Source organism: Rhea pennata, chromosome 5 (assembly GCF_028389875.1).
Source record: "Rhea pennata isolate bPtePen1 chromosome 5, bPtePen1.pri, whole genome shotgun sequence".
NCBI lineage: Eukaryota > Metazoa > Chordata > Aves > Rheiformes > Rheidae > Rhea > Rhea pennata.
The window spans coordinates 40402057-40429903 of NC_084667.1; the positions used below are offsets into that span (position 1 = coordinate 40402057).

At 36.3% G+C, this 27847-nt stretch overlaps 1 protein-coding gene across 1 annotated transcript in view; it reads left to right on the forward strand.

Annotated features, from left to right (window-relative positions):
• Window positions 1–7993: 7993 nt before the first annotated feature.
• Window positions 7994–27847, forward strand: part of MUC6 (mucin 6, oligomeric mucus/gel-forming) — a 49823-nt gene continuing 29969 nt past the window's right edge. The window contains exons 1-15 of the mRNA XM_062576355.1: window positions 7994–8045; window positions 10429–10491; window positions 13806–14046; window positions 15634–15760; window positions 16885–16972; window positions 19261–19370; window positions 20179–20386; window positions 22492–22614; window positions 23557–23677; window positions 24073–24211; window positions 24363–24467; window positions 24831–24903; window positions 25138–25275; window positions 26177–26338; window positions 27282–27376. Coding sequence (XP_062432339.1) covers window positions 7994–8045; window positions 10429–10491; window positions 13806–14046; window positions 15634–15760; window positions 16885–16972; window positions 19261–19370; window positions 20179–20386; window positions 22492–22614; window positions 23557–23677; window positions 24073–24211; window positions 24363–24467; window positions 24831–24903; window positions 25138–25275; window positions 26177–26338; window positions 27282–27376 — 1845 coding nt within the window. The remainder of the gene's footprint in view (window positions 8046–10428; window positions 10492–13805; window positions 14047–15633; window positions 15761–16884; window positions 16973–19260; window positions 19371–20178; window positions 20387–22491; window positions 22615–23556; window positions 23678–24072; window positions 24212–24362; window positions 24468–24830; window positions 24904–25137; window positions 25276–26176; window positions 26339–27281; window positions 27377–27847) is intronic.

The following is a 27847-nucleotide window of genomic DNA, read 5'->3' on the forward strand; positions in this document are numbered from 1 at the left end:
CTTTACAGTTTTCCATATGCAGTGCTTGCCCGGCCAAGAAAAAATTACATTTGCATACTGTTCTCTAAACTACTTTGTTCTCTAAACTGTGTGCATGGAACTACCATCATTAAAACCTTCACACTTTTTTAGAATTGGAAAGAGGTTTCCAAACTTCAGAACAAAATAGAAGTCCTATTTTTCAAATATCTTCTAAAACAATTCAGAAGTCAAAGTGGTTTTTTCATAGTGAATATTCATTTTTTTGTTCCAAGTCAACCAAGAAGCATGAAAAAGGATCAAAGCATAACAAGTTAAGGGTAAATTAAAATATATGCTTGAAAGTATTTTCTTAGTATGTATGTTATATTAGGATCAATAGGAGACTATCTGTTATAAAATGCACACACATTAAAGGGCAGTGTAAAAATGTGATTGTCATTGACTTCCTGGTGCCAGCTCTTAATATTTGTGTAAATACAGGTTTTATTTTCCTTCTGTAGCAGTAGAGGTCAAAGCTTGTACTTAATGGATTCCTGGTTCAGACAATATATTTGCTTTTCATTTCGTATCTGCTAATCAAATCTGATTATCAAATTAATGGAGTTGTGATGTAACAAGTGGCAAATAATTGTATCTTTTTATTCTAAACCCAGCTTGATCATGAATTCAAAACTGCATGGCAATTGTGAGGCTAGCCATTACAAGAACTTCAGCTTCCTGTTGTTCTATGACTTAATTAACTGGTTTCTAACTAAGCTAGAAACATTTCAATCACATCTGCTTTTATGTATGTTTGTTAAAACTCAGCAATGGGACCTTGATATTTTTCTTTCCACTCATTTGCTTTATTTGCTGTATGGAGTTAAAAGGTATGCTGCTCAACAGAATTGCTGATTCAGAGTAATTTTTGAGTTTCCCTTAAAAAGGAATACGGATCAATTGTTAAAGCCTAAAAGCTGAAAAATGTTGACTTGCACTTTTCTAAATTTTGCTCTTAACGATTACATATTGCCCACACTAATACAGCCCAGAGGAAAAAAATGACGTATCAGGAACTACAAAGATAATTAGTATTGACATTTTATCTATCTGGGTGAAAAGGGAGCAGACCTGGTTTTGATTTTGTGCAGCATAAAGTCTAATCTGTCTTTATCTTTTGATGTGAGATCATCCTGAATAGTCAAGAAATAGTGAGAAAGAGTACCTTTATTTTCACTACTGGAAGCAAATGAAACTGAAATGATAGAACCAGTGTTTTCCTCCACAGATCAGCTAATCTAAAAAAGAAAACTTGACTCTGTGAGATACTGCACAGATATTGATCATGATAGTATTTGAGAGTTTGTTTATCTTTTCACAATATGTGATTCTGTGCTTTTCTGTCAGCACTGTAACTAAATTGACTAAAGCTCAGTGTTACAGAACAAACTCTGCAACCCAAACTACTAAAGAGGTCAAAATCCAAAGCAATTGAGCCCAGAATCAACACCACAGAATTCAGAAAGGTAACAGACTGCAGGAGATAAGAGGGGAGTTTGCCTTCCTCTTGTTCCTGTCCACAGAAAGGAAAACATGTTGTTTAAGAACTGCCTTTTTTTAAAAAAAAACAAAAACAAAAAAAAACTTCACACATTTTACTCCAAAAAGTCTTTAAATGTTTTGTCTCAGTTCCTGTCTTCAGGCCAGCAGATATGCTTCAGAGCACTGTGGGAGTGGCAGATTTTCTCAGCCTCTCATGCTGGCAGGATACAAAGAGTGAATGACAGCAAAGGAGGTCCCCACAGCCACAGTATCCGAGATATTCGTCAGGGTGAATGCCAAAGGCACAAAGCCAACACAGGGAGGTCTCAGGCTATTGTCCCAAGAAATTACAAACTGATGAATTCCTTACCACTTTAGAAGCATGTATTTTTAAGATGGTGTTCTAGGTTTTTTTCTTAAGTATATGAGAAAGACTTGACTGTATACTCATTTAAGCCATGGAAGTACTGCTGGCAACAATGACAGAATGCTCTATGTTAGTTTTGTATATACTATATACTTCCTATTTTATATTCTGTTTTAGTCTACACACACTGTAATACAAGAAATAAAATCTTTCACAACATTTATAACCACCGTTTCTATGTATACTGCAAGAGTATAATTTACATAGATATCTATAGTCAAATATCTGAGGACAGCAGAACTGGAGACCTAACAATCCATTCAATGGCATTTTTCTGGTGTCCCGTATTGCCTAACTTTTGAAGATTACATCTGATAAATTTTGGAATTATGGTACATTTTTTAGATACTGAGGAGAAGAACTATCTTGATTTTTGTGACCATGAGGAAATCAGAAAGTGCTGATTTCTACTAAAATTAGAAGATGGATTGTTAGTCTCTGATGGCACAATCACACTGGGCATCTTCTAAGTACTACTTCGGAGACAGAGTTTAATTGTAGGAAGTGTACAAAGACCATGAAGAGATTCAAGAAGAAAGGCACACAGGAATAAAGGAACATAATGAGACTGGAATATAAAGCAGATATTAGGGGTTTCTGAAGGCAGGATGTAGGCTAAGGGAAAAGGATAATGGCAGATTTTCTTCTTCATCAAAATTTGAACACATTCTATGTGTGTATATCTATTTTAATGTCAGTTTCTTTGGAAAGCATGTGGGCAGCCAGGGCAGCCATCTGGCTATCCTATCTGTTTGCCTGATTGCCTGCTAGCTACTCAGACAGCCAAGCAGGAGCCTCCAATGTGTGCAATAAGCTTAGCCTACAGCAGTAATAGTATGTGTAATCCTTTACTCCCTAGGTAGATTACATGGAAGATAACAATGAGAAACAGGCAGACAAAACGAGAGCTGGTTTTCCTCATATCCAGCATAGTGGTGCCAGATACGTTGATCTTTCGGTTTATTTTGAGGTAATGGAATGCCAGTGAAATTAAGTTGTGTAAGGTAAAACGCATAATACTCCATTTAATTCTGACTTGGCAGAATTGGTCTAGTCTTTGCATTCCTCTTTTCCTTCCTCTCATATGTTCAGTGTACTGGCTATTCTGGTAATTATTCAGAGAATTTTATCTGAAGTACTAAATATTTACTACTTACCTTTTTTCTTTACTTTTTTAAGTTAAACTGTTTCTGTGAGAGCAAAAGACCCGGAGATTATCTAATTGGACACAAAATACTCAATATGCATTACAGACTAAGAAAATCTCCTTTTAACTCTTTTCCATTGTAGCAGAAAAGTCAAAAAAAATCCATTATTTTACAATAACACACAGAAAAAGATAATCTGTACTTTTTTCAGTTATCCCTGTACAAGACAAAATACTTTCATTCATTGTTTAAAGCTTTTTTAATCTGGAGTTAAATTCTGTTTATATTAATAATTCACAAACTTGTGCATGGGAGATGTAGTCAGCATATATTCAGTCGTCTCTGTAGGAATTTTGTGTTTCTGCCCTATAAAGCAGTGGTACTAATGATCAGTTAAAATCATGAGTGATACAGATATGTTTCTGTTCTTGTCATATGCAAAATTCTTTAAAGAAATTTAGATGTTTCTGAGGAATGTCCTCATTTGTGACAACTGTACAGAGTTTAATTTGCCACAACATGAACTTAGTAAGATTTAAAGATAGATTAGATATTGAAGGAAAGATTCTCTCATATATACATATTGTGAAATTTTAACATTCTAACTTCAGGTGCTATTTTGGATAAGATACTGGATGTGAGGGCACCTGAAATCTGTTTTATGTGGCAATCTTATTTTCCAATTTCATTTTCCAGATATTTCAAACTTCTTTCCAAATCTCAATCCACACCAGATATGTTCAAATATGCATAGAAGTTAAGGGGTATTCACAGAAAATAGAGATACCTTGAAACAATCTACACTAGAAAAGCCCACCATTTGATCACCATTTCCTTTAAATCTGTATGCAAGGGTGTAGGAATGGCTTGTTACTCTCCATAGCATAATAGTTGCTACAAAACACTGCCAGATACTGATTTTTTCCCTGGAATGAAGTTTCACAGTCCATTTGATGGCAGATAGAAGCTGGAATTGTCAGTCACAGCCAATGTCTCAGTCATAAAGAATAACAATAACCCCAGTGGTATTCAAGAGCCTATCAGTTAAAATTTCATTTTACCTTATTCTGATACAACATTTCTGAGATTAAAGGTCATATTCAATGACAACTACTACTTTTATCAATATTCTAAAACATTTGCTCAAAGACCAGTTATCTAAAATAATCTAGAATTTAATATATATTTTAATTGTCTCATGTTAAAATACTATATTTTGCCATGATTCAAAATTTGGATAATGTGGAAAATCAAATATTACTACACACACACATCCCCCACCAGCTGCTGTGTGAAATAGATTGCTACCAAGCTGTAGCTGATATTTATACCTGGGATTTTACCAAATCTGGAAACCATCTTAAGACACTAGCGCAAGCTATAGAAGTTGGAAATGACTGGAACATCCACAAGGCCTAGAATTAATCAAATGCTGTATATTGGTTTGGCTCTGTGGAAAGAAATGTAGCTGTATGTTCAAACATGTTCGGGTCTGCTAAATAATACACAAGCAATATATTACTGCAAATGGAATGTTTTCATAGGGATTTTTTTAAAGGCATCAGAATAGCCTTAAAGTAGACATACATAGTATCTCCTACATAAATTGTACTGTGCAAAAAGGCTTGTTACTTAGTTTAACTGTTATAGCTCTCTCAATATGCTTAATTTGTAACTTTACATTAACTCCTTTGCCATTTCACAATCTTCTAGAAGTATGCATGATGCTGGAAAGTGAAATACAGCTAAATATTGAGCAATTATTACTTAACATTATATACAGCCATAATAGTCTTTGCTCACCTGTACAGTGCTGGTTTCCAACAGTTACAATGTCAGCAAATTGTTTATAATGGTGACATGGAAAAGGTGTCATTCTCTCTTAGAACTGGACAAAACTGAATAAATGCCTGTAGAATAGCATTTTTTATATCTAAAGCTAAATACAGTTTTCCGCAAAACTCTTTTATACTTTCGTAAAGTATAAAAGAATACTTTTGTACTTTCCTAAGTAACTATTCTTTTACTAAGGGCCTATTTATTTCTCACTGTCTTCCAGCAGATGCTTTATTTTTGGTCGATGGTCCTAACTTGTCTGATTAAATATAGTTCTAGATGCTCCTTTCAGTTCATTTTATTTACATCATCATTGAATATCCTCATAAAATACTAACTTGCTTACTGAATTATAAGCATTTAGGCTGATTCAGTGAAATTCCTTCCTGGATGGCTGAGGGGAAAACTTTTATCCTGATCTCTCTAATAGAATGAATGGCAGCTAAGAACACTGCTACAAATCCTGGGAACAGAAAATAACAATACTGTGTAAGAAGGATTTGTAGTAACTTTTACCAGTATCTGAACTTGATGAGTTCTTCTGAAGGTTCATGAAAGAAAGACGTAAAAGATTTTGACAAAGACTGTGGAGAAAAGCTTAAGGATGAGTTAAGAGGAAAATAAGCTGTTAGGTGGTATGTGGCAGCTTTGATGCCTTCTCACTCATTATCAGTGATCTTGGCTCTGCATGGTGTCAGTCTGATATGTTTGACAGCACAAAATTTGCTCTTAAATGCCCAGCTCTGGAAAGGATCAGCTCATGGAATGCTCATTGTTTTTAAGTAGAATTGCTTGACAGAAGGATTATATAGTAAAAGAAAAGCACCTGTTTCACAGAAATGATGAAAGTTTTTTCTCTGTGTAGTCGGAGGAAGGTAACTTTGTATAACGCTATCAGTGATCAAGTTCATGAGTTGTTACGGAGTTGTTAGTTTCTGATCTGTATAGAGCAGTTATTTTCTAAAAGTGAAGAAATGAAATTCCGTTTTGAGTTTCATTAATAAGAACATACAGCTGATTAGCCAGAACTGAGTGTAATATCTATGGGTAAAATATTAATAGATGTAGATTTATTTTAGTAGTTAACTAATTATTTACTTTTTTTTAGATCAAGTAGTTTTTAAGACTCAGTATTTTTGCTGCTTGATCAAGGTTTTCAGAAGTAACTAGTGATAAGGTGTATTTATGATGACACCTTTAAGGAAAAGGTCCTGTTTATTCAGAAAGTGCTAAGGAGTCATTATGTCCTTTTTAAATACAGAAACTCCAGCATCCCAGAAGGGTTTTATCCCAAAGTCACATACAAGATTTGAATATTGGAGTCAAATGGAAATCCTCTCATTGCTACATGTAATTTTAAAAAGTTAATTATTTTTACTATATTGGTGTGAAATCTCTGAAAAGGATATGTAAATAAAAAGAATCATCAAGTGCAACAGAGTCAAAGCTGGTATCTAACAGGTGGATGATTATAATACCAAATACTCAATCCAGCTGAAACCATAGAGTATGTTAATGATCAGCATACATATCTGGTCAAATATGTAGTGTCAAATTATTCTTAAATGCCTGGATTTCAAATAGATTTTTTTCCCACTGAAAATACATTTTGCTCCATTTTGTTCATTTGCTTTGTTTTGTCATAAGAAAGATCCAGAAAAACTTTAACTGAAATGTTTTCAATTTGGTATCACAATTGTGTTATCAAGAGCCATGTATTTTAGCTTCCAGTTGCCAAAAAACACTCCAAAAACTGAAAGTAAACCTTTATGTCAATTAAAATTTGATCTTTCTATTTTAATTGCTGCCAGGTCCAGCCAGTTCTGATATTAGGTTAAAGGGTCTTCAGTGTCTGCACTGCACTTCTGTCACTCAGAACGGATCACTCCAGGAACATGGTGAGGAGCCACTTTTTCACAGAACAGAAGGACAGAACAATAGGAACCCAAAAATGTAGTAAATTGAGTAAGTATTGCATGGGTGAAATGGGAAAGGCTAATACAGAGAAGTAATCCATACCTTCTCTATGTCTGTGGGGAAGATGCCCTGTAATTGCACTATTTTTGCTTAAAGTAGTCATAGTGGTAGTGAAAAACGACAGGATCAAGCGGGTGAAGTTCTGTTTGTACTGATTCAGTTCAGCAGTGGGAATGATGCTGTGAGCATATCCAGTGTGTTCAACATGTTTCAACTCTTATAGATAGATACATGTGCTGTAATAGAGGTGGAACTGATCTTTTGAGGATATTGGTGAGAAAGTAGAGATGATGAATTTGTCGAAGTTGCCAAAATACTTCAGTTCAGTGGCCCTCCCAGTTTTTGACCAGACCCTGTACCATAGACTGCCCTTGGCAGTGCTAAGACAGTAAACAAGAACTTTCTTAGCTCCTCTGACAACTTGGGAGAGAAGCTGTATTCTTCCTGTTCTTGTACCACGGAGTACCCTTTTTGCTGAATCAAAGTTCATCATTTTGCTTGAGAAGTCAAATGATGGAGAACACAGTTGTTAAGGAGAGTGAATAAATACAAAAGTTTATTACAAAAAAAAATCTGAGAACTGGATCTCTGTTCATTCAGGCTTTGCCACCTTTTATCTACACATTCCTTTCAGCAATTCTGAAATTCCTGCACTTCATCCTTCTGCTTTGTTTACTGATACAATATTATTCCTCTCCTTATCAGGTAGTGATGATAATTTGTGTATTATTGATCTGTATTGCTTTTGGATATAATACCAAATTTGTTCAGTAAATGAAGTTAAATGTGTTTGAGCTGTGACAAATAGTAGCCATTAAAAAAACCTGTAAAATGATAATGAACTGGAGGAGGTTTATGTTTTCTTTTTTCTTTTCTTTTTAAATGGCATTTAGGTGTGTTGAACTTGATAAAGAGGAGATCCTGTTTGGCGGGTACTTTGCTGTTGAAATTTCTGAAAGACATGGGAATGAGGGAGGGCATTGCAATTCTATATATAAGGCATCCAAGCTTGAAAAAGTAAGCCTAATAGGTGGCAGCAGCAGCACTGCCTGTTTTGAGTGGAGGAGAGTCCAGAAAAAAAATTCCCGTTAGGGCATGCATCATGTTTCTGACAGTATTGCTGCCTATCTTCTTCAGTTTTCTGCGATGTACAGGTAAGTCTAGATACCTCTATCCCTCTCTGCATACTGTTTGGAGGAAAATAATGCATGTTTTGAAACCAAGTGGGACACTCCATTATAATACTACAAATCATGTGATTCAGGTCTTGCTTTCCATTCCCACTACCAGCAGAAACATATATATATATGTTTTCTTCTCCCTCATTAGATGTTAAAATGCAACTACATATTTAATAAATGTAACTGAAATAGAACTATTTTTTGTTATTTTTTTTCCTTCTTAACTTTTCTTTTGAATTACATTTACTGATATCATTGGTGGATCATTCCCTAGAACTGATGCAAAGCACAGATATTACAATACATTCCGTAAATAGTTGGCATCTTTTTTTTTTCTTCATAGACTTCTGTTGTGTTGTCAAAGTGCAGAATGTCTTCATCTTACAGATGTTCCTCATACAGTGCTCTAGTGATGTTAATGGGGAAGCTGAACAGCTCTCCTGTGCAGAATTATGATCAAAAACTTTCTGCTTTTTTAAACAAACTGCAGAAAGTATTAAGTATGAACTATGAGATGGCATTACTTTCTAAAGAATGTTCTAGTAGAAAGAATCTTGAGCTAGAAAACAGGCAAAATATTCCAGCCTATCAAATTTTCCTTGACTCTCAAAATATCCCTTCATGTAATTTTTTAATCATTCAGAGAGTTCTGTCTTATGTTTTGATCGAGCCCACATAAATATCAGATGACTATCTTTTTTTTTTTTTTTTTTTTTTTTTTTAAAGACTCGATAAGTAAATGCCTTGGTGTTCTAGCTACTCCACTTTCTTATTTATTCCTATTCCTGTAGTGTTTTCAGCGGATTCTTTGAGAGCCTTTTTTGCCATAGTTTAGTATTGCTTAAAATCATGTTTTTTTTTTTTTTTTTTTTTTTAATCTATTCTATATGTTCTCTATAATGTCCGTGATGATTATTACATTTATTTTTTTTAATCTAGCTGGGAGTATTTGTAACATTTTGTAACTGTTTAGTGTGCTTATACTTACAAATTTGTAAGTTAGAGAAGCTTACAAATAAGCTTTGTGAACCAATACATTATCTGCTCTGATCTAAAATGTTTATCCATTAAGTACTAGACTTCTTGTTTTACATCAAGGTCTCTAGATATGCCTGAAACATCATTTCAGGTAAGACTTATCTTCAATTCCTGCCAGTCAAATATCCTCTGAAGAAAACTGTGCCTACTCTTAAATCCTGTGAATATAGTTTTTGCAATTACTGTGGTTTAATCCCAAGCTACAAAGCTTTTGAGTCCAGTGATAATAGATCATTGAACAAATGGAGATTTTAAAGTCAAGGACTTCAAAAAATGCAGTAACCACCTGAGGTTTAGTGAATGCTCAGTAGCCACACAGACTGATTCTACTGCTCTTTGTGGGATACTTGCCGTGATATGGGGCACGGTAAGAATATGCAAGGCCAGAGGAAGAAGTGTGTTGTATTCTTGAGATGGCTCCTGAGTTACAGGCCAACCATGAAGTGTGCACTAAAACATTGGCACAATTTCAAACGATTACTAGACAGTAATTACCAGCTACAGAGCACAAGCCTGTGTGAGTAGAATTTAAAATGTTTTCATGCAGAACTTGTAGTGCTAGCCATGCAGCTGAGTGTAGCAGCTTGCAACTCAGCAGCTGAGATCACTGTATGTCGTTTCTTTCTTTGGGAATGTTCTTGTTCAGGCCATCAACAAGTTACTGAGCTGTTAACCTAACATATTTGGATTTATAGAAATTCTGTTACATTATGCTCTTGAGTTTCCATTTTAGTTTGTGGAGTACTATCCCACTGAAATGGTTGCAATGCCTAGGGAGAAAGAAAAAGGGGATACATCTCACTAAACTTCTGTCTTGGCATTTACACCTCAGGTGATACCCAATGGTATTATTATTGCCTTGGCTATAGCAGTAAAAGCAGGAACCAGGCCTGGGGATTTCCCACTCTTCAGCCATGATTCCTGTGAAGAACAGATGGAAAATTACTTGTATTTTCCCAGTTTTGGTTGTTCTCTCCATTACTTCTGCCCAGATGGTGGACTAAGAATTAAAAAGCATGGGAAAAGATATATCCCGTATGTTTTTAACGAGGAAAACAGGATTTGAGACTAAACTACTGGAAATCCCATATTGCAGTGGGTTTCTGACAGCCTTTGGTAACACTAATTGCAGAAGAATATTTTCTTGCAAACTGAAGTATGTGGTTTTCCACTGTAGTTTCTGTTCAGTGTTGTGTGACAGGACAATTATAAATGCTGACTCTGCTTGTACTATGTTTTTAAAGAAATAAATGTACAAATATTCACCTTCTGTGTGCTTAGAGGATAATTTATCAGTGTTGTCCTTTCGCTTCTACAGCTTTTGAAGGAAATTATTGGCCCCACTTCCTTCTCCAAAGACAGAAGGAATCTCTGCAAAGAAGTAAGTACTGAACCTGGTATTTAATGTTCATGTTGCAGGTATGACTAACAGCTCTAGTCAGCAACAGTTCTGTAGTGCAGAAGACCCTGTACAAAACACATGCTCAATATAAGTCTTTGCTTCCAGGAGCTTATAATTAAAAGCTTTAGTTTTAGAAATTTTGACTGAAGGGCTTGCTGAAGAGGTGGTAAAGAACTTGTTACCTGGTATGGTAAGTTTTATAATGACTGGAAAATATTATGGTCTGCCATGCTGAGATTTTGATGTTTAAGGATGGCAAATATGAGCAGTTATAGCAGCTTTCAGCTGATGGAATCCACATTTGGAAATTTGCTCTTGAAGTTGTTCTTGCAATCTATTTGATTTTTTTCTTGTAGATCATTGCTTAATATTATCTAAGAAATTAGAAAATGGATTCTTCTGATTCTGCAAAATCCAGAAAATGAAGGAAACCTGATTCTCTGTGTAGGCTAAGTTATCTTAAAGGTTGCATGTCAAACTAGATTTATGCACAAAAGAAGGATCAATGTAACATACTGATCTACTTAAAGACACTGGGGCTGAAAATACCAAAGTGAATACCAACTTATTCTAAAGCACATATTATCCATAATATACAGCAGGTAATTAGAGAGCTACATTTAAAGAGGCATTCAACGTGATGTACTTACATTATTATACCAAAAGACTGCAGTAGCATGGTCTCTGTCCATAACCAGAGCTATACATGTAGGTTGTAGAAGAACTTTCCCAAATAGATTCTAGCAGAACAGGAAATACTTCTTCCTTACCTTTATACCCAAGAGGAAGTCAGGCAGATACCCCTTTAACATCCAGCTGTGCCAGGTGAAGCTGTTATTGCCACCGTTCCTGGTAATTTCCTGGAAGTTTTCCCTTAGCTGCTAAGAAGGGCTTGTGTGCATGCATCTTAATACCCAGTAAGCAAAATTAACTCCAGCCACCTACTTACTGCAAATTTGTGCTAGTCTTCCTGAATCTAAGATGTAAAAAAGAAGATGGTAGGAAATGATCTTACTCATTTGAAAATATGTGCCACGTGAGCATAGAAAATAATTACTTTGTATAGCTTTAAAATACTATAAATATTAGCTATCAAAAGTACAGTAAGAGGAGTGGATATAATTAAAATGTGAATTTATAATTAAAATGACAACTTTTTATAGTGGTAATTGTACGATTTTCTGTTCCAGATAAACACAATGATAGTTATGAAGCAGTCCTTCTGAAAATATAGGCTCATTGAGAAAGAACATTAGATCTTTTCTAAAGTAAATATGGCTCTCAGTCCCGATGTTCTGGAAGAGTATCTACCATATTTTGCTTACTGACATTCTTCCTAATAACCTATTTTCTTCATGTCTTGCTGTAAAATACTGTGCCTTGGTCTTGCATACTGTCCGGAAGTTCCTGCATTTCAGTCATTAACAATGAAATTCTTTAGTTTGTGGAAAATGTAGAGGTGGAGAACAAAAAAAGAATGATATAAAATGAAAATGTTTGATAACGAGAGGCATTTCTTTAGGCAGAAGAAACAAAGAGTGGTTTGCATGAGGTAAATTTGCATTCAGCATAAGCATGAAAAAGCACATGAAATATATCATAAAGGAAAAAAAAGATTGAGCACTTTTGATCAGCCAAAAAAAGAAAAATCTACCTTGTCTCTGCCTTCTGTCTGCTCTTACAGCTTGAGGAGTAGAATACAGACTTAAAAAAAATCAGTAGACACCACCTACTAAAAACAGAACTCAAAAGAAATATATATATCAAAAGATAAAAAATCTGTTTTTAAGCTTTCTTGAGTTACTGACATTACCATTTGTTATTTTTCTACAATAAAATCTAAATAAAACCCGTTATACTTCATTCTGAAGGTACTCCTTTATTTATAGAAAAAAAACACCTATTGCACTCTGACCATTGTATAATCCCATGTAATTATTTCTTGGCGCATTCTGAACAAGCTGGGGTTTGCTGGTCAGTATGAGTTAAACACAGTATTAAACTAACTAGAATTTGGCATAAGGCATCAACGATAACAATTAGCCAACTCATATTTTCCAGTCAGACGTTCTGGACAGCACAGAAGTATGGAAGAGGAGTACTTTCTGCCAACAGGTAATTAGCTCATTGGAAATCAGCTTTTTCTACATCACGTGGATAAAAACAATAGTGTTTGGTAGTCATTCATCACTCTTTAAGAATTAGAAAAGTGTTTTAGCTTTTAAACACTATGTATAAATTGGAGGTAGGTTTTGCAAAACTTTTCTGATAGATAGCACTTCTAAGATAAATTCTAGGATATTGGAGTTTCAGAAAACTCAAGAAAAAATCATTTTAAAATGAAAAATAATGATCAAAGTTTCAATTACTTAACAAAGTTCATAGCTTCACTTACTTTAGTAGTCCTGTCAACTTCAGAGAGACTGTTCAAATGCATTAAGTAGGTATAGAAACATCTGTAGCATCAAGCGCTGGAGTTGTATCTCCTCTTAAGATTCATTTCAGTTTGCTAAAATCTGTCCCTTCAGACCAGAAGTGATTACTTGTTAACAGTGAAAACCAATTAAAACATTCAATATATTAACAAAGTTGGCTTGAATTTTGTTACACATGCGCACAGAGCCCCAAAAGTGTGGATTTACAAACTGAGCTTTTAAGATTGTCTTTGGGAATCTAATGATCGGACTGTGCAGTGAGTTATTATATAGTAAACCCATACATAGTCCTGTAAATGTTATGGGGTATTAAATGGTCTCTCCATAGCAAGTTGTGGCCTTTGCAAACAGATTGGGCAGACTGAAATAAGAAGGTAAACCTTTATATCACCAATAATGGAGATAAAATGGTGTTTCCCAAGATAAAGGAGTCTAGGGAGCTCTCCTCTGCATACAGTAAATGTGAGCGTATTGCTGTCATTCCAGCTGTCATTTCATTTCCTGAGTTGAGATAGTATTTGGGGTTACAAAAAAAAATGCTGGAAGGTTGTTCACATCATATTAATGCTTATGACAACAAGGGATCTTCGAGACTGTTGAAATAAATTAGACTATTCAATGAAAATGCCACCTAAAGACAAAACAGAGTTGAAAGAAGGAGAAGGTCATAGACAGCTTGGCAACAGAATAAGTCCTACATTGAGGGAATAAAAAAAAAGATTTTTTTATGAGGCAATAGTAGTTAATTTGAGTAGAAACTAACTGGCTCTTCCAGCTATTTATGTTTGAAATGAGAATCAGAATGAGCAGATATGCTGTAAGGAGAGCTAAATCCATTTTTCTCTTTCACTTCTGTAGTTTTGGGCAAGGATTCCTGTTCTACCTGGGGTGGAGGGCATTTCTCAACCTTTGATAAATACCAGTATGACTTCACTGGGACCTGCAACTATATCTTTGCTACCATATGCGATGAAACCAGCCCAGACTTCAACATTCAGTTCCGCCGTGGGCTGAACAAAAAAATTGCAAGGATCATTATTGAGCTGGGACCTTCTGTCATCACTGTTGAGAAAGGCAGCATTTCAGTCAGAAGTGTTGGGTAAGATTCTGGGATGAATGGGGAAAAAAATATGTTAAAAAAAGCAAGCAGCTGTACAGAATTTATACCAAAGACGACTACTTTATACCAAAAATGAATTAACAAATTACAGAAGACAAATAAACACACTCTGTTCCCATTTGTTCCTACCAAGATATCTCTCTGGATGTGTATCCGTTAGCAGTTATTTGAATAAAGTTTATAGTATATTTGTGTAGGCAGAGAGATAAGCTAACCTTCATGGACCAAAATAGCTCTCCAATTGAAACTATGGTCTCCTAAACACTACCAGTCTGTTTGATCTCTCTTTCAAGTACAGTTGAAACAGTTTATTACTTGAAATTTCTGAGTTTTGCTTGCAACTTGTTTGACTAGAGACTTAAGTAACAGTGAGCTCTCTGAGCTGAAGGTAATATGTCTTTAGGATACAATACAAACTTCAAACTATTCAGCTAACAGAGGAAATACTGGAAGGGTCTACAGAGAAGTTCTTGTGTACAAGGCTGCTGACTGTTTACATTATTCCAGGGATTACCATCTCCAGAAAACAACTATTTTACTACGAATTACATTGATAGGAAACTTTGGGTTCTACCTCATTCATTCTTCTAGACAAACTGTTCCCACACAAGGAAATCCCTCTCCACCCCCAGGAAAGTTTTCAGCATTTTTTTGTCTGATAGACAGCATTGAATATTTGCCTATAGGTAATTGCAGTTACTATGGATTATCCGTATTTTGTTAAATTTATCTGGGTTTGTACACTGACCATCATCATAAAAAGATGACTTGCAGCTGTACCTTAATTTAGTAAACTGTACTCTGGAACAATTTCCTTATTAGTTTATTTTCCAGGAGAACTATACAAATATATGGACCTAACTCAATGATCTACATTTTAAATTTGTGGTCTTGCATTCACAAGAATTAAATGCCATAGTTGATGTGGTCTAACGTTGTTGATAGCCCTACTTTAAGTGGAAGATTGTTTTCAGTAACCTCCAGGGGTCCCCCTCAATTAGCATTTCTTGTATTTTAAGACATATGTACCGTAAGAAAATATATTTCTTATTCAGTGTTGTTTGTTTGTAGCGTTAGAATTCAGCCACAACAATGAAGACCTAATTCTGCTACACCATTCCCATTATATTTTTCTCTGACCTTCCCAGTTCTCAGCCTTAGCAATAATTTCTATATTAACAGTCTGTTGTTTACAGAAACTCTCTGGGATAGTTATCAATAGTTCCACCACAAAAAATACATAAGCACAAGTTCTTGAAACGTGTAGCTAGGCCCTAATAAAACCAAACCAAGTGCAGATCCCAAGTTCTGTGCAAATATACTCTCTTTTATTCTTTATGGTCAGTGTGCAACCATAGCCTGGTGGTCCTTTGAAACAGCTAATACTGACTTATAGTCAGTAGAAATTTGTGTGTATCTCGAAATATTACAGATATGGGAAAAAAATCTATATTGTGTTGCTACAAGTACTCAGATTACTATGCGTGTTACTTCTAAAAATGATTACCAATACCTGCATAACATACTGACATAAGAGGGTTAATTTTCTCTTCTTTCTCCTTACAGTGTCGTTAAATTGCCTTATACCAGCAATGGAATTCAGATAGCGCCTTATGGGCGTAACATCCGCCTGGTGGCCAAGATGATGGAGATGGAGCTAGTCGTCATGTGGAACAATGATGACTATCTCATGGTTAGTAAAATATCTCATACAGCAGAAGAGAAAATTCTCACTGACTTATTGGAATGATAGGATCTCTTTAGATTTAATGGATGCTTTTTGCATGTGTTTGTTATTTGGGTATTTATTCTTTTCTTGCTTCATCCATTCCCCCTGAAGTAAATAAATGTGCTTCTTATACTTGCATTTCCTTTTACTTCCAGCATTGATAGCTAACTAAAGCCACCAATATTGTGATTTGTGGGCATTTTCCTTGGATTTTAACCTTTCCTCTGGCTGATTCAGCAGCTTAAATATTTTGCCAAAGGGATGTTGCATTTGTTTACAGTTAGGCAGAATTTAGTAGTATGTGCCATTTCTGGTGTGCTTCATTTGGACATCTTTTGATATCTAACAGGTGGCCAGTTCCTATAAGTTTTCATATTTTTCCCCAAAAGATTCTGATGTAGTTTAGAGAACAGAAGACCTTTCCTCGTGTGGTATTAATGCCACATAAGACACTGAATTCTGAATTGATAAGTCTGCTAGAACAGAGAGATTGTAACCTTGTAAATTGTCTGGGAGATTTGCCAGTGCTACTGTCACCTATGTAACAGGAAACACTTCTATGATGGGTACATGCTATATTCTGTAGACAGTCAGACTCTTTTCCTTGATCTAAGGTTTTTGTGAGAATTCACTGATTGTAGCCAGTTGCAATTTTACCACTTCATCATCTAGAGCAATAGATAACTGAATAACATTCTTCTGAAAAAAAACCTTTCTTCGTGTAACCTTCAATTTCTTAAGAGAACAAACCTGAAATGTGTGCTCATTTAAAAGTAATGTAAGCAATGAAACATCATCATTTCCTTTTCTATTTTTTTCCATCTCCTTAGAATATTATCCTCCATCATTTACCTGGAAATGTCTCCAAATCTTATTCTTTTATTGAGTAAAAGAAACATAACAATCACTACTTGCTGGTTCAGAAAAGAAGTTACTGCTTTCAAACCTCTTGCCCCGGTCAAATCACTGAAATTAATCAGAAGGGTCACCTCTAATCATGTTCTTGAACTGAATTTGTACAAGAAAGGTAATGCTGCATACATAATTTTAATTAGAGTGCTCCTTTTGAATGTTTTGTTTTATTTCAGGTTTTGACTGAGAAAAAATATATGGGGAAAACCTGTGGAATGTGTGGAAATTATGATGGCCAAGAGCTGAATGATTTTATGAATGAAGGTAAGATCTAAAGGACAGTCCAAATGGAAGAAGGGCTAATTAAACTGAGTCAAAGTAAAAATGTAATGCTGTACTCGCTTTTCTCTGACTGTTCGGACGATTTTAGAACTGAGTAAAATAGCTCACCAATAAACTTATCTTGATATATGATTATGAACATAATATACGATTATGCCAAACACTTTTTTTGCCACTGTTATTTGCTATGATTATATTTTGGAACATATGGTAAGGATCATACTGTGTCTGCCTCACCTAACTTTCAGAAAAATACAGGTCCATAGAAAGGAACAATATGTGGGTGAAATGGTGGCATTAGCTGGCAACAAGAATGAGGCTATAGTAAGATTAACATAGTGGACAAGAACATTAACAAGTAACATGTCCCAGTAGGGGTGGATCTTTACAACAAAGTGGTGCTGAGGACTTGACATCCACCCTATATGTAGTTCAGGGGTTTTACTGTACCTTGACTTCAGCAAGGCTTTTGACACTGTCTCCCATAACATCCTCCTAGAGAAGCTCAGGAAGTGTGGGTTAGATGAGTGGACAGTGAGGTGGATTGAGAACTGGCTGAAAGGCCCTCAGAGGGTTGTCATCAGTGGCGTGAAGTCTAGTTGGAGGCCTGAATCCCCCTGGGCTCTCAGTACTGGTTCCCATCCTGTTCAGCTTATTCATCAGTGACCTGGATGAGGGGGCAGAGTGCCTCTGCAGCAAGTTTGCCAATGATACCAAGGTGGGAAGAGTGGCTGATGCACCAGAGGGCTGTGCTGCCATTCAGAGAGACATGGACAGGCTAGAGAGCTGGGCAGAGAGGAACATCCTGAGGTTCAACAAGGGCAAGTGCAGAGTCCTGCACCTAGGGAGAAATAACCCTAGGCACCAGTACAAGCTGGGGGCTGACCTTCTGGAGAGCAGGTCTGCAGAGAAGGACCTGGGAGTGCTGGTGGGTGACAAGTTGACCATGAGGCAGCCATGTGCCCTTGTGGCCAAGAAGGCCAATGGTCTTCTGGGCTGCATTAGGAAGAGTGTTGCCAGCAGGTCAAGGGAGGTGATCCTGCCCCTCTCCTCAGCCCTGGGGAGGCCTCATTTTGAGCACTGCACCTAGTTCTGGGCTCCCCAGTACAAGAAAGACATGGAGCTACTGGAGGGAGTCCAGCGCAGGGCTACAAAGATGATCAGAGGGCTGGAGCATCTGCCCTCTGAGGAACGGCTGCGAGAGCTGGGCCTGTTTAGCCTGGGGAAGAGAAGCCTGAGGGGGGATCTTATCAATGTGTACAAGTACCTGAAGGGAGGGTGTCAAGGGGATGGGGCCAAACTCTTTTCAGTTGTCCTGTGTGACAGGACAAGAGGCAATGGGCAGAAACTGAAGCACAGGAAGTTCCGCCTGAACGTGAGGGGGAATTTCTTCACTGTGAGAGTTACGGAGCACTGGAACAGGTTGCCCAGAGAGGTTGTGGAGTCTCCTTCTCTGGAGATCTTGAAGGCCCACCTGGATGCAACCCTGTCTACCATGCTCTTAAGTGACCCTGCTGAGCAGGGGGGTTGGACTAGATGATCTCCAGAGGTCCCTTCCAACCTTACCAATTCTATGATTCTATGATTCTACTTCAGATTTGCTCTAGTCTTGTCTGATGAACTTGTGCCCATTAGCAGGTGGAGCCCATTGGGCATGCTCTTAGAGTACATCTTCTGGTTTGGTTTCTTTGGAAAGAACGCAATATACCAAGACCACACTAAACTCAAACCAAACTGCTGTAAGTCAGGATGACTGGAAGATCTACTTCAGAAGCACACTGCTTATCTGAACTGCAGTGCTAGTTTGGAGACACTAAGCTGCACAGTAAGCTGCAATCTCAGATCAACACTGGAGTTTTCTGTACACGTCACAAAGAAGAGTTCTAAAATGAATACAATTTATTTTTAGATTGTGATGGGTTTAACGCCACATGTAGGGAAAACACAAGAATGTGGAATGGGGAGAGGAGGCATGAACTGGCAGATGGAAAAGATAACACCACTGATAGAAAAATGTTAGCAGCTGATACCTTGTAAGGTTGTAGAAGTGATAGATAAGGAAATAGCTCAGAGAAATGATCAAGGTGTTAAAAGTACACTTTACTGAGTAGACTCCGGATAGAGGACAAAAGAGGTACCATCACAGGAAATTGGACTTGATAGGACCTTTCACAATGAGAAAGCAGAATCTGGCTTTTACTATGTCAAAGCAACCATTAAAGAAATTGATACTTTTTTTTCCTGACAAATCATAACCCTTCAATTTACAGGTAAATTGCTGGATACATACAAATTTGCTGCGTTACAAAAAATGGATGATCCATCAGAGATCTGCCTGTCTGAGGAGATATCAATTTCCGCCATTCGTCACAAAAAATATGTAAGAAAGATCTTCTTGGCTTTTCTGCACCATAATTTTAACAGAGAAGGAAAAACAGATTAGAAACCATCAGCAGAGTGGCAGTGATTTCATAAATCTAAATGGAAAAAAATAAAGTCAAAAGATGTATATAGCATGATATGAGAAAGAAAAGGACTTCATTGCATCAGAACAGATTTTGAAAAGGGCCTAGAGGTATTATTGAGGCTGGATTTGTATGACTTAAAAGCAGGCTTCAAGAACAGGAGTATCTGAAGGTGTGGTGAGAAAGATGCATTTCTGGAGAAGGGTTGTAAATATTACTTGTATTCATATTGAAAAACTAATTTGATTCCCTGGAGAACTCGCTTTGACTCAGAATTTGAACCTTTTAATACTGTTTCTCTTTGAAATGTGATATTTCAGCAGGCAACATTATGGGCAATATCAACACATCAAAGGCATGTTCAAAGAGGAAATATGTTATTGCCACATGGTGTTTGCCCTGAACACTTTCCTCTTCAGACTGGATCTCCGTAAGACAAAATACTTCATCTGTAATATTCTCACCAATTATTAGGGGAGATTGATGACTCATTTTCAATTTAATGAGAAGTGGAACTAATTCAACATACAAGATCCATCCATTATACAGTGGATTTATATTCCCTTCCATTTGCAGAACTTCTCATGCATTTTAATTTAGCTAAACATTACTAAGGTGTAGCAGACAATCAACAAGAAAATCGTAATTAGCAGTGATGTTGTGTTGTGGTTTTCACATGAGAAAAATGCTACCGGGAACAATTTTGATTTTGTTTTTATTTAGGCAATGATCTGCTCCCAGCTACTCAACCTGGTGTCACCAACCTGCAGTGTGCCAAAGGACGGGTTTATTGTTCGCTGTCAGCTTGATATGCAGGACTGCAGTGAGCCAGGACAAAACAATTGTACTTGCTCTACCCTGTCAGAGTATTCAAGACAATGTGCTATGTCCCATCAAATGGTGTTAAACTGGAGGAATGAAAACTTCTGCTGTAAGTTTAAATGTTTTATAGGCACAAGGTTTTACACAAGCTTGCTGTATATTTTATATAGAGAGAATGATTCTTTACTGGAATTTATTACAACTGATTATAGAAGTCTCTGCTGACATGAATCAAGCAGAAATGATTTTCTTAAAGAAACAGCAGTGGTCTTGGGTAAAGCGTTAAGAGGGGAGACATTCTTCTCAAAGAAAGAGGAAGCATGAAAGGTGGCTCCTAGATCTACATCAGAGGCTGTTCAATTTAAAGAGAAGTACTCACCATGTGAAAACTGTTGAATTTCCCAAACTTCCAGCAGGAGTCTTTTCTTTCTACTTAGCATATTTTTGTTTGTTTTTCTACTCAGTAAATTAGCCAGCAAAGAGAGACAACTTGTAAACTGTCACTGCAGTCTCTCATCCTTTTTTTCCACCAATCTTCTTAGCTGTAACTACCAATACAAAGAAAACAGAATAAATCTTCAGCTACTCTCCAAAGTGTACATGATTAGACACATATTTTTTCAAGTGTCTTCTTGTTAATCAAGTTTTGATTCACTTTTTGAAATGGATCTGCCTGAAAGTTTAACCTATAATCAGTATTACATAGCACAGATTCATTGTTTTAGAAGATGCTGGCCATAAGAGAGTCAAAAGTAACCTAAACTGATGTTACTTCTAAACCAACTCACACATTAGATTACCAGAGATGCAGCTCATACCAAGAAAGAGGAACTTTCAAAATGACGTTGCATAATGTCGTGCTGTCCTTCAGAAATACATTGCTTAATCATATTTCTGTTTAACCTTTATATATCTACATGGCCATGAGCAGCAATTTTTAAAATAAATTGCTTTAACAGGGACATATTTTTCCTTACCCCTTGCTTCTTATCCTCTTGCAGAAGTCTTTGAGATTGGCTACGATTTAGATTTTAGCATGAGAGTAGTGAAGTCCCAATTGAATTATATTCCTGACATCATTGCTTGACTTGCCATAGTCTATCATCTCATCATTGTTACTTTCCCGACTTTGCATGATTTTGCAGTATCTGTGTTTCTCGTGTCATATTCTTCTATTCTTCTCTTGATCTTCATGTACTGGTGTTGCTCTTCATTTTTTTGCTTTGAATTTAGTCGGGAATTTTCTTTCATTCTTTCCTTGTACTTACTGAAAGCTTTACCTATAAGTTCCGTTGTTATCCTAAAATTGCACTTCTTCCTGAAATCATTCTTCCCCACCACTTCTCCAATGTTATCTTAAATAAATTGTAACCCATTTTATTTTTTGGTTGTTCTGGACTGGTTTTAGTCCTCCAAAATTGTAATTCCTCAGAGCATTTTATAGACTTCGATAAATATTGGTAAGGCACCATGTACAGTCACAGAACTGTACAAAAATTCTTACTTATCACAGTAAAATAAAACTGGCAATAGACAATTACTAGAACTTGTAGTAAAGTGATAAAATGCAAAACTAAGGAAGTAAAAAAATAAGGATTTGCAAGTTAGTGAATGGGAGCCCTTGTCTCCCAAAAAACAAAAGGTGAGAAACAGAACTTGCAAATGAATGCCAAGCATACAAAGGTAATGAACTATTTAGTCTTTATTGTTTTTTGTCATATTCACTGCTAACTTTCCCATTTTCCTAGCTCACTTATTTTCCTCTTTCAGATGGAGAGAAAATTCTGCTTGTTATCACACAATAAAACATGTGTTTTCAGTTCTAGACGTTAATATTGTTAGGTAGTTGCAATCTGAAAAATAAATAATGTCTGAGAAGCACAATACAGAAGATCAGGGAATTGTATTCTTCCAGTACTTCAAGTACTACAGAAAATCTGATTTATGGTAGTTTGCTAGACTGCATTATAACCTGCTTGCCATCCTTCAAACTTCTAAAAGGAGTTTCTCTTAAATCTGATTTGAAAAATGAATAAAGACTAGAGTGAATATGATGATGATGAATACTCAGATGTTGAACTGAGTATCAGGACAGGGTAAGAGAAGGTTAGTGTCAAGAGTTCACAAGGTCTTCTCCCTCCTTTGTGGTAGATGAGAGAATCTCCAGTTTACTATTTAAAATATCTTAACACTTTGCATGGTTGTTTGTTACAGCTGTGGGAAAATGTTCTGCTAACCAAATCTATGAGGAATGTGGTTCTCCATGTGTTAAAACCTGTTCCAACCCAGAGTACAGCTGTTCCAGTCACTGTACCTATGGTTGCTTTTGTCCAGAAGGTATCAGTTTTGTGTTCATCTTATCCTGTATGACCTATACAAATCTTTTTTAGCCTATAGCCAGTCAGCTGAAATAATCTTGTTAAACAATGATTCAGCAGTGCATTTCAGGCCATTATGCTATTAGAACTGCAGTTTCTCAGATAACATGAGATAACTGGAGTCATGAACAGTCTCAGTCATGAAAGATCCGTGGTTACTGTTCACAAGAGAGCCATGAAAGCATCTTCCTCTCAGGACCGTAATATGTGATGGAATAATTATGTACTATCTGCTTGAAGTTCTGTTTTACAGTATAAATTGAGTTAGATATAATTTATTTCTTCTCTCAAGAAGTAGTGTACCTCAGAGAAGTTCTGAAATATTATAGACATCTTGAATATTCCTTTTAAAACAATTCAAGATGAAATTGTCTGTAAAAACTGTAATTATGACTATTATTTGGATCTTCTCTTGAAATTTCAGAACTGAAATATTCTCTCGGGTTACTGTGATATAGGTATTTATATCATCACCATTTTAAAGTAGTCAAAAATAATATGTTGTGAGCTACACATTCGGAAATAGATTTAGGACTATAAACACTCGAATGTGTAAGATTTCCAACTTAATTACAGTGTCATATAGAGGCAATTGGAAAAAATAACATTCAAGCTTACCATTATTTCAGATTAAGTTCAATTTTGAAATGAAGACAATTATTTACACTTTCATATAACAAAGTAGCCAAGCCCTGTTATCACTTGTAGAAAGTCAGTTTAATTTTAATTAAGGGCAAATGTCCAGCACATATTCTAATATTTCTATGGGCAGTGACTGTGCAAGAATACCATTCTCATGCCAATTTTGGAAGGGGTGCTAAGCAGGATGCAAGTTATACTAGCCTTAGTGTTCAGTAAAGATATGGAAAAGTGTATTTTTTTTGTTAATCCCCCTTCTCAGGGACTGTTCTTGATGACATCTCAAAGAATCGAACATGTGTTCACATTAAGCAGTGCCCATGTTCACTCAATGGGAAAAAATATGCTCCTGGTGAGACAATGAAAGCAGCATGTAGAAGTTGGTAAGTAGAAACAGGTTCTTTCAAGAGAGAGCGGAAAACATCCTCACCAAATGATTGGAAAATTTAGCCTAACTTTTCTATTGGCAGCTACAAGTGTATCAAACAATCTCCAAACTCACCTTGTTTGAAAGCCATAAACCATATATTGGTAATTGAAGATGGAACTACATTTGTCTCATTTCCTGGTTCATTTCTACAAATATAAATGTTCTTTCATACCATACAAAGCAGTATTATTTTTAGCTGCTGTGTGAAAGGGCAGGTAAAATTAGTACAAAATAAATATCAGTACTTACAACTTCTTTCTGGCAGTCTCAGCAGTTTTAATCATCTTTGCTGATACACAGTGACTTAATACAGGAATAATCTTACATAGAATTTCTTGTTTTCCTCAGTAAATGTACAATGGGTCAGTGGAACTGCATAGACTTACCTTGCCCTGGAAGGTGTTCTCTGGAAGGAGGATCCTTTGTTACCACGTTTGATTCTAGATCCTACAGGTTCCATGGAGTTTGCACTTATGTTCTTATGAAGGTAATTTTCTGAAATCTAGAAATGCACAAATGTATATGCTTTTAGTCAGTCTTTGATTTCGTTTTGTTACACAAACTGAGGTCTTCCTGTGATGTGCATTTATCCTACAAATACTTTTACACAAACACACCTTTTCATTATTTTCTTTCAGAGTTCCAGCCTGCCACACAATGGAACCCTAATGGCTGTGTATGGGAAGTCTGGTTACTCTCATTCTGAGACATCACTTAGTGCTCTAATTTACCTGTCAACAAAGGTAAGCAATCATCCCACAGTCTAGCCAGCATTTCAGTAACCAGACTGGCAAAGTAAGTATTTAAAGGCATTGCTAGTAGGCTGAACTGAAAAAATTTGAGGGATAGATACATGTTTCAGTGCATGCATATGCAGCAAAGATCTGTGGTGCCACATCAGTTCAGGAAGGTAGAGTTTCTGTGCAGAAAACTACAGGATTTTCAAAGTGAAAGCTCAAAACAGTATGGAATAGTGTGTGAGAAAAAGCTTGTATCCATCTTTTCTTATTAGATAGGTGATTGGCAATAGAGTGCTTCTGTTAAAGAAAACATAAATACCATCAGTGTAGATATTTACTTCTCATTCCGTGTCCTCATTCATACAGGACAAAATTGTGATTTCTCAAAATGAACTCCTTACTGATGATGATGAACTGAAGCGGCTACCTTACAGATCAGGTAAAGAAAAAGGGAATGTATGTTAAATGCATGTTATATTACATCTCTATTTTACATCTTTTCTCTAACTACTGCCAATAGCAGAGGTTTTAGAGGAAGGTCAAAAATCTTTCCCAGTACTGTTACTCCTCTCGGGAGCATTGTATGTGGAAGGAGAACACATGTGTAGACAGAATGCTATAACATTTATTTATGCACCAAAATCTCTATTTTAAAATATTCTTATTCTTCTAGGTGACATCACTATTTTCAAACAGTCCTCAGTCTACATTCAAATGTATACAACCTTTGGGCTAGAACTTGTAGTTCAAACATCACCTGTGTTCCAGGCTCATGTGAAAGTTGGACAACAGTTCAAAGGCAGAACCCGAGGTAAGAAATCTAGTCCCCATGTGAAAGAGAGAATGTAAGGAGTGTAATTTTGAAAGATTAGTAGTCATCCTTTAAGAATAAACTTTCTTCTCTGGATTCAAAAATACCCAACAAAATTACCTGTGTCAGAAAACTACTGTGCATTTTTAAGAATTTGTTTTGTCCTGGTAACTTTTAAGATAATCAATGGAATTTGATGGGTGACATTTTTGATGCATAATAAAATACTGATTTTTATGTCTGTTTTATACATGACTTTTTCAAATATGTCTTCTTGACATAATGAAGGAGCAATGAATTAGCCTGGCTGGTCTCTACATCTTGGAGCACACTGAGCTTTGAACGCAATGAACCATCACTATGAACATGATAAACCATTAAAGAATCCAGAAGCTCTCTAGCTGATAAGAACTAGATGGACATGCGTATGTTTACTTTGAAACAATATTAGCCACCAAGGCATATCCTACATTCTAATTATCTGTGTGGATTTACAGAGAGGCTTTAGATGTGAAAAAAGGTTAAATATATAGTCTGTGCCATTACAGATATTATATACTTCAGAAAACACATGCACAACTATACAAGTATTTCATGGCCTTTCTCTTTTACATAGCTTAAAATCACTGAAAAGTTCTTTTTACCAAAACCAAGGCAAATAATAGAAATTTCTATATGAATTCGTGTTAGCAAATAAAGCTGGATTATTTTAACCTGAGAATTTAAAAGGTCAGAATGACTGAATGCAGAAGATACATGCTCAAGGTTTGGTGGCTACTTTACCTACAGTATTCGTTAACACTCCACCACATTTTTATCACTGTGTACAGGAATGAAACATAGACCATTGTGTACATATTCTTTGATTTTCAGTCATCTCTTGCATTTCTCATGTTGCTAGGTTTGTGTGGCAATTACAATGGAGACACGACAGATGACTTCATGACTAGCATGGATATCACTGAAGGGACAGCTTCCCTGTTTGTAGATTCCTGGAGGGCAGGAAATTGTCAGCCTGCTTTAGAGAGAGAGACTGACCCTTGTGCTATGAGTCAACTGAACAGTAAGTAGTTGATCCTGTTCTGAGTGATCTTTCTAGCTAGCTTTGTCAACTCCTTCATAAACCCAAAGCAAAGGAGTGAAAAGGGCTTGAGAAAATGAGAGGATTGAGTCTCACAGATTCCTTCACCACGGCCAAGAAGTTTCTGAGAATATACCTTTACTGGAAGAACTTACCAGATCCCATTCTAGAGATCTGTGATCAAAAAGGTGAATCAGAGGTTTGTGCTGATATTTGAAAGTGAAGTTGTGGTAGCCATGGAAGTCTTAAACTGTTGTTCACCAGTATTGTGGCTGAAATCCAGATTTTACCTTCTCAGGGCTGCGTTGCTGTTGTACACAAAGGGAAAAAATAAGTGCTGTATGAACAAGAGTATAGTCTGCAAGACATACAAAGTTATCCTTTTGTTCTGTCTATCCTTGCTAACAATTCAGCTGGAGTGAAGCATCCAGTTTTGCTGCTAGAAAATAAAAATATAGTTTGAGAAAATCAGTGACCAGCTGGAGGGAATCCAGAGAAGATCAGAAAGGATAATCAGTGGTTTAGAAAGCATGGCCTAAGATGAAGGATTAAACAAAAGGGGAGAATATAACTCAACAAAGAGAAAAATGAGTGGGAGTGCAATTGTTGTTTTCAGATCCATTAAAATGAAAATAATATATTGCCTTCCATATCACTGGTAGGAAGGATAAGAAATAATCTGCAACATAGCCAGTTTTTCTGGAAGATTAATTTTCTGATGATCGGCAGATTGTGCTAGCATGTTATGGAATCTGTATTACTGGAGGGCTTTAACAGTAGCTAGTCCACTTTTAGTCAGTAATAACAGAAGCACTTCTGGTCTTTTGGGGGGCTTTTGAGATCCTTTCTAAGCCTCTCTCTCTCTTCTTCATCCCATTTTCCTAACTTCCTCTAGTATTTAATATCCACAACTTTTTTTTCTTAGAAATATCTGCTGAGACTCATTGCTCTGTTCTTACTAAGAAGGGTACAGTGTTTGAGAAATGCCATGCTGTGGTGAACCCTATTCCTTTCTATAAGGTAGGAACTTAAGATAGATGGTGCACAGAGGTAGTCCAAATATGGACCAGAATGTACTCATGTACAGTATGCCACTAATGTTAATCAGCAACATGCAATAGGTCAGGAACAAGAGTGTTTCTGAAAATTACATTTCCACTGTACTATAAGCCTGGCTTAACCATAGACTGCCAATCTGAACCTTAGGAATCAGAAGATATTTTTGCTCACACTGCAATTCTGCTTATCAACAGCTTTAACCATGTAAAATACTGATTTTCCCATATGTATAACTGAGCTCATTATATTTGCCTATCTGTATGAAACATTTTGAAAATTAAAAATGAAAAGCAGTGAATAAACAAAGGCATTGTTTTAGCTACTTAGAATATTTTATTCCGGTCAACCACACAGTTAATCTGATCATTTTGATCTGTGTTCTAGTTACACAAAAAATGTATTTTGCATGGCTTACCTCTGCTGGTCAGGAAT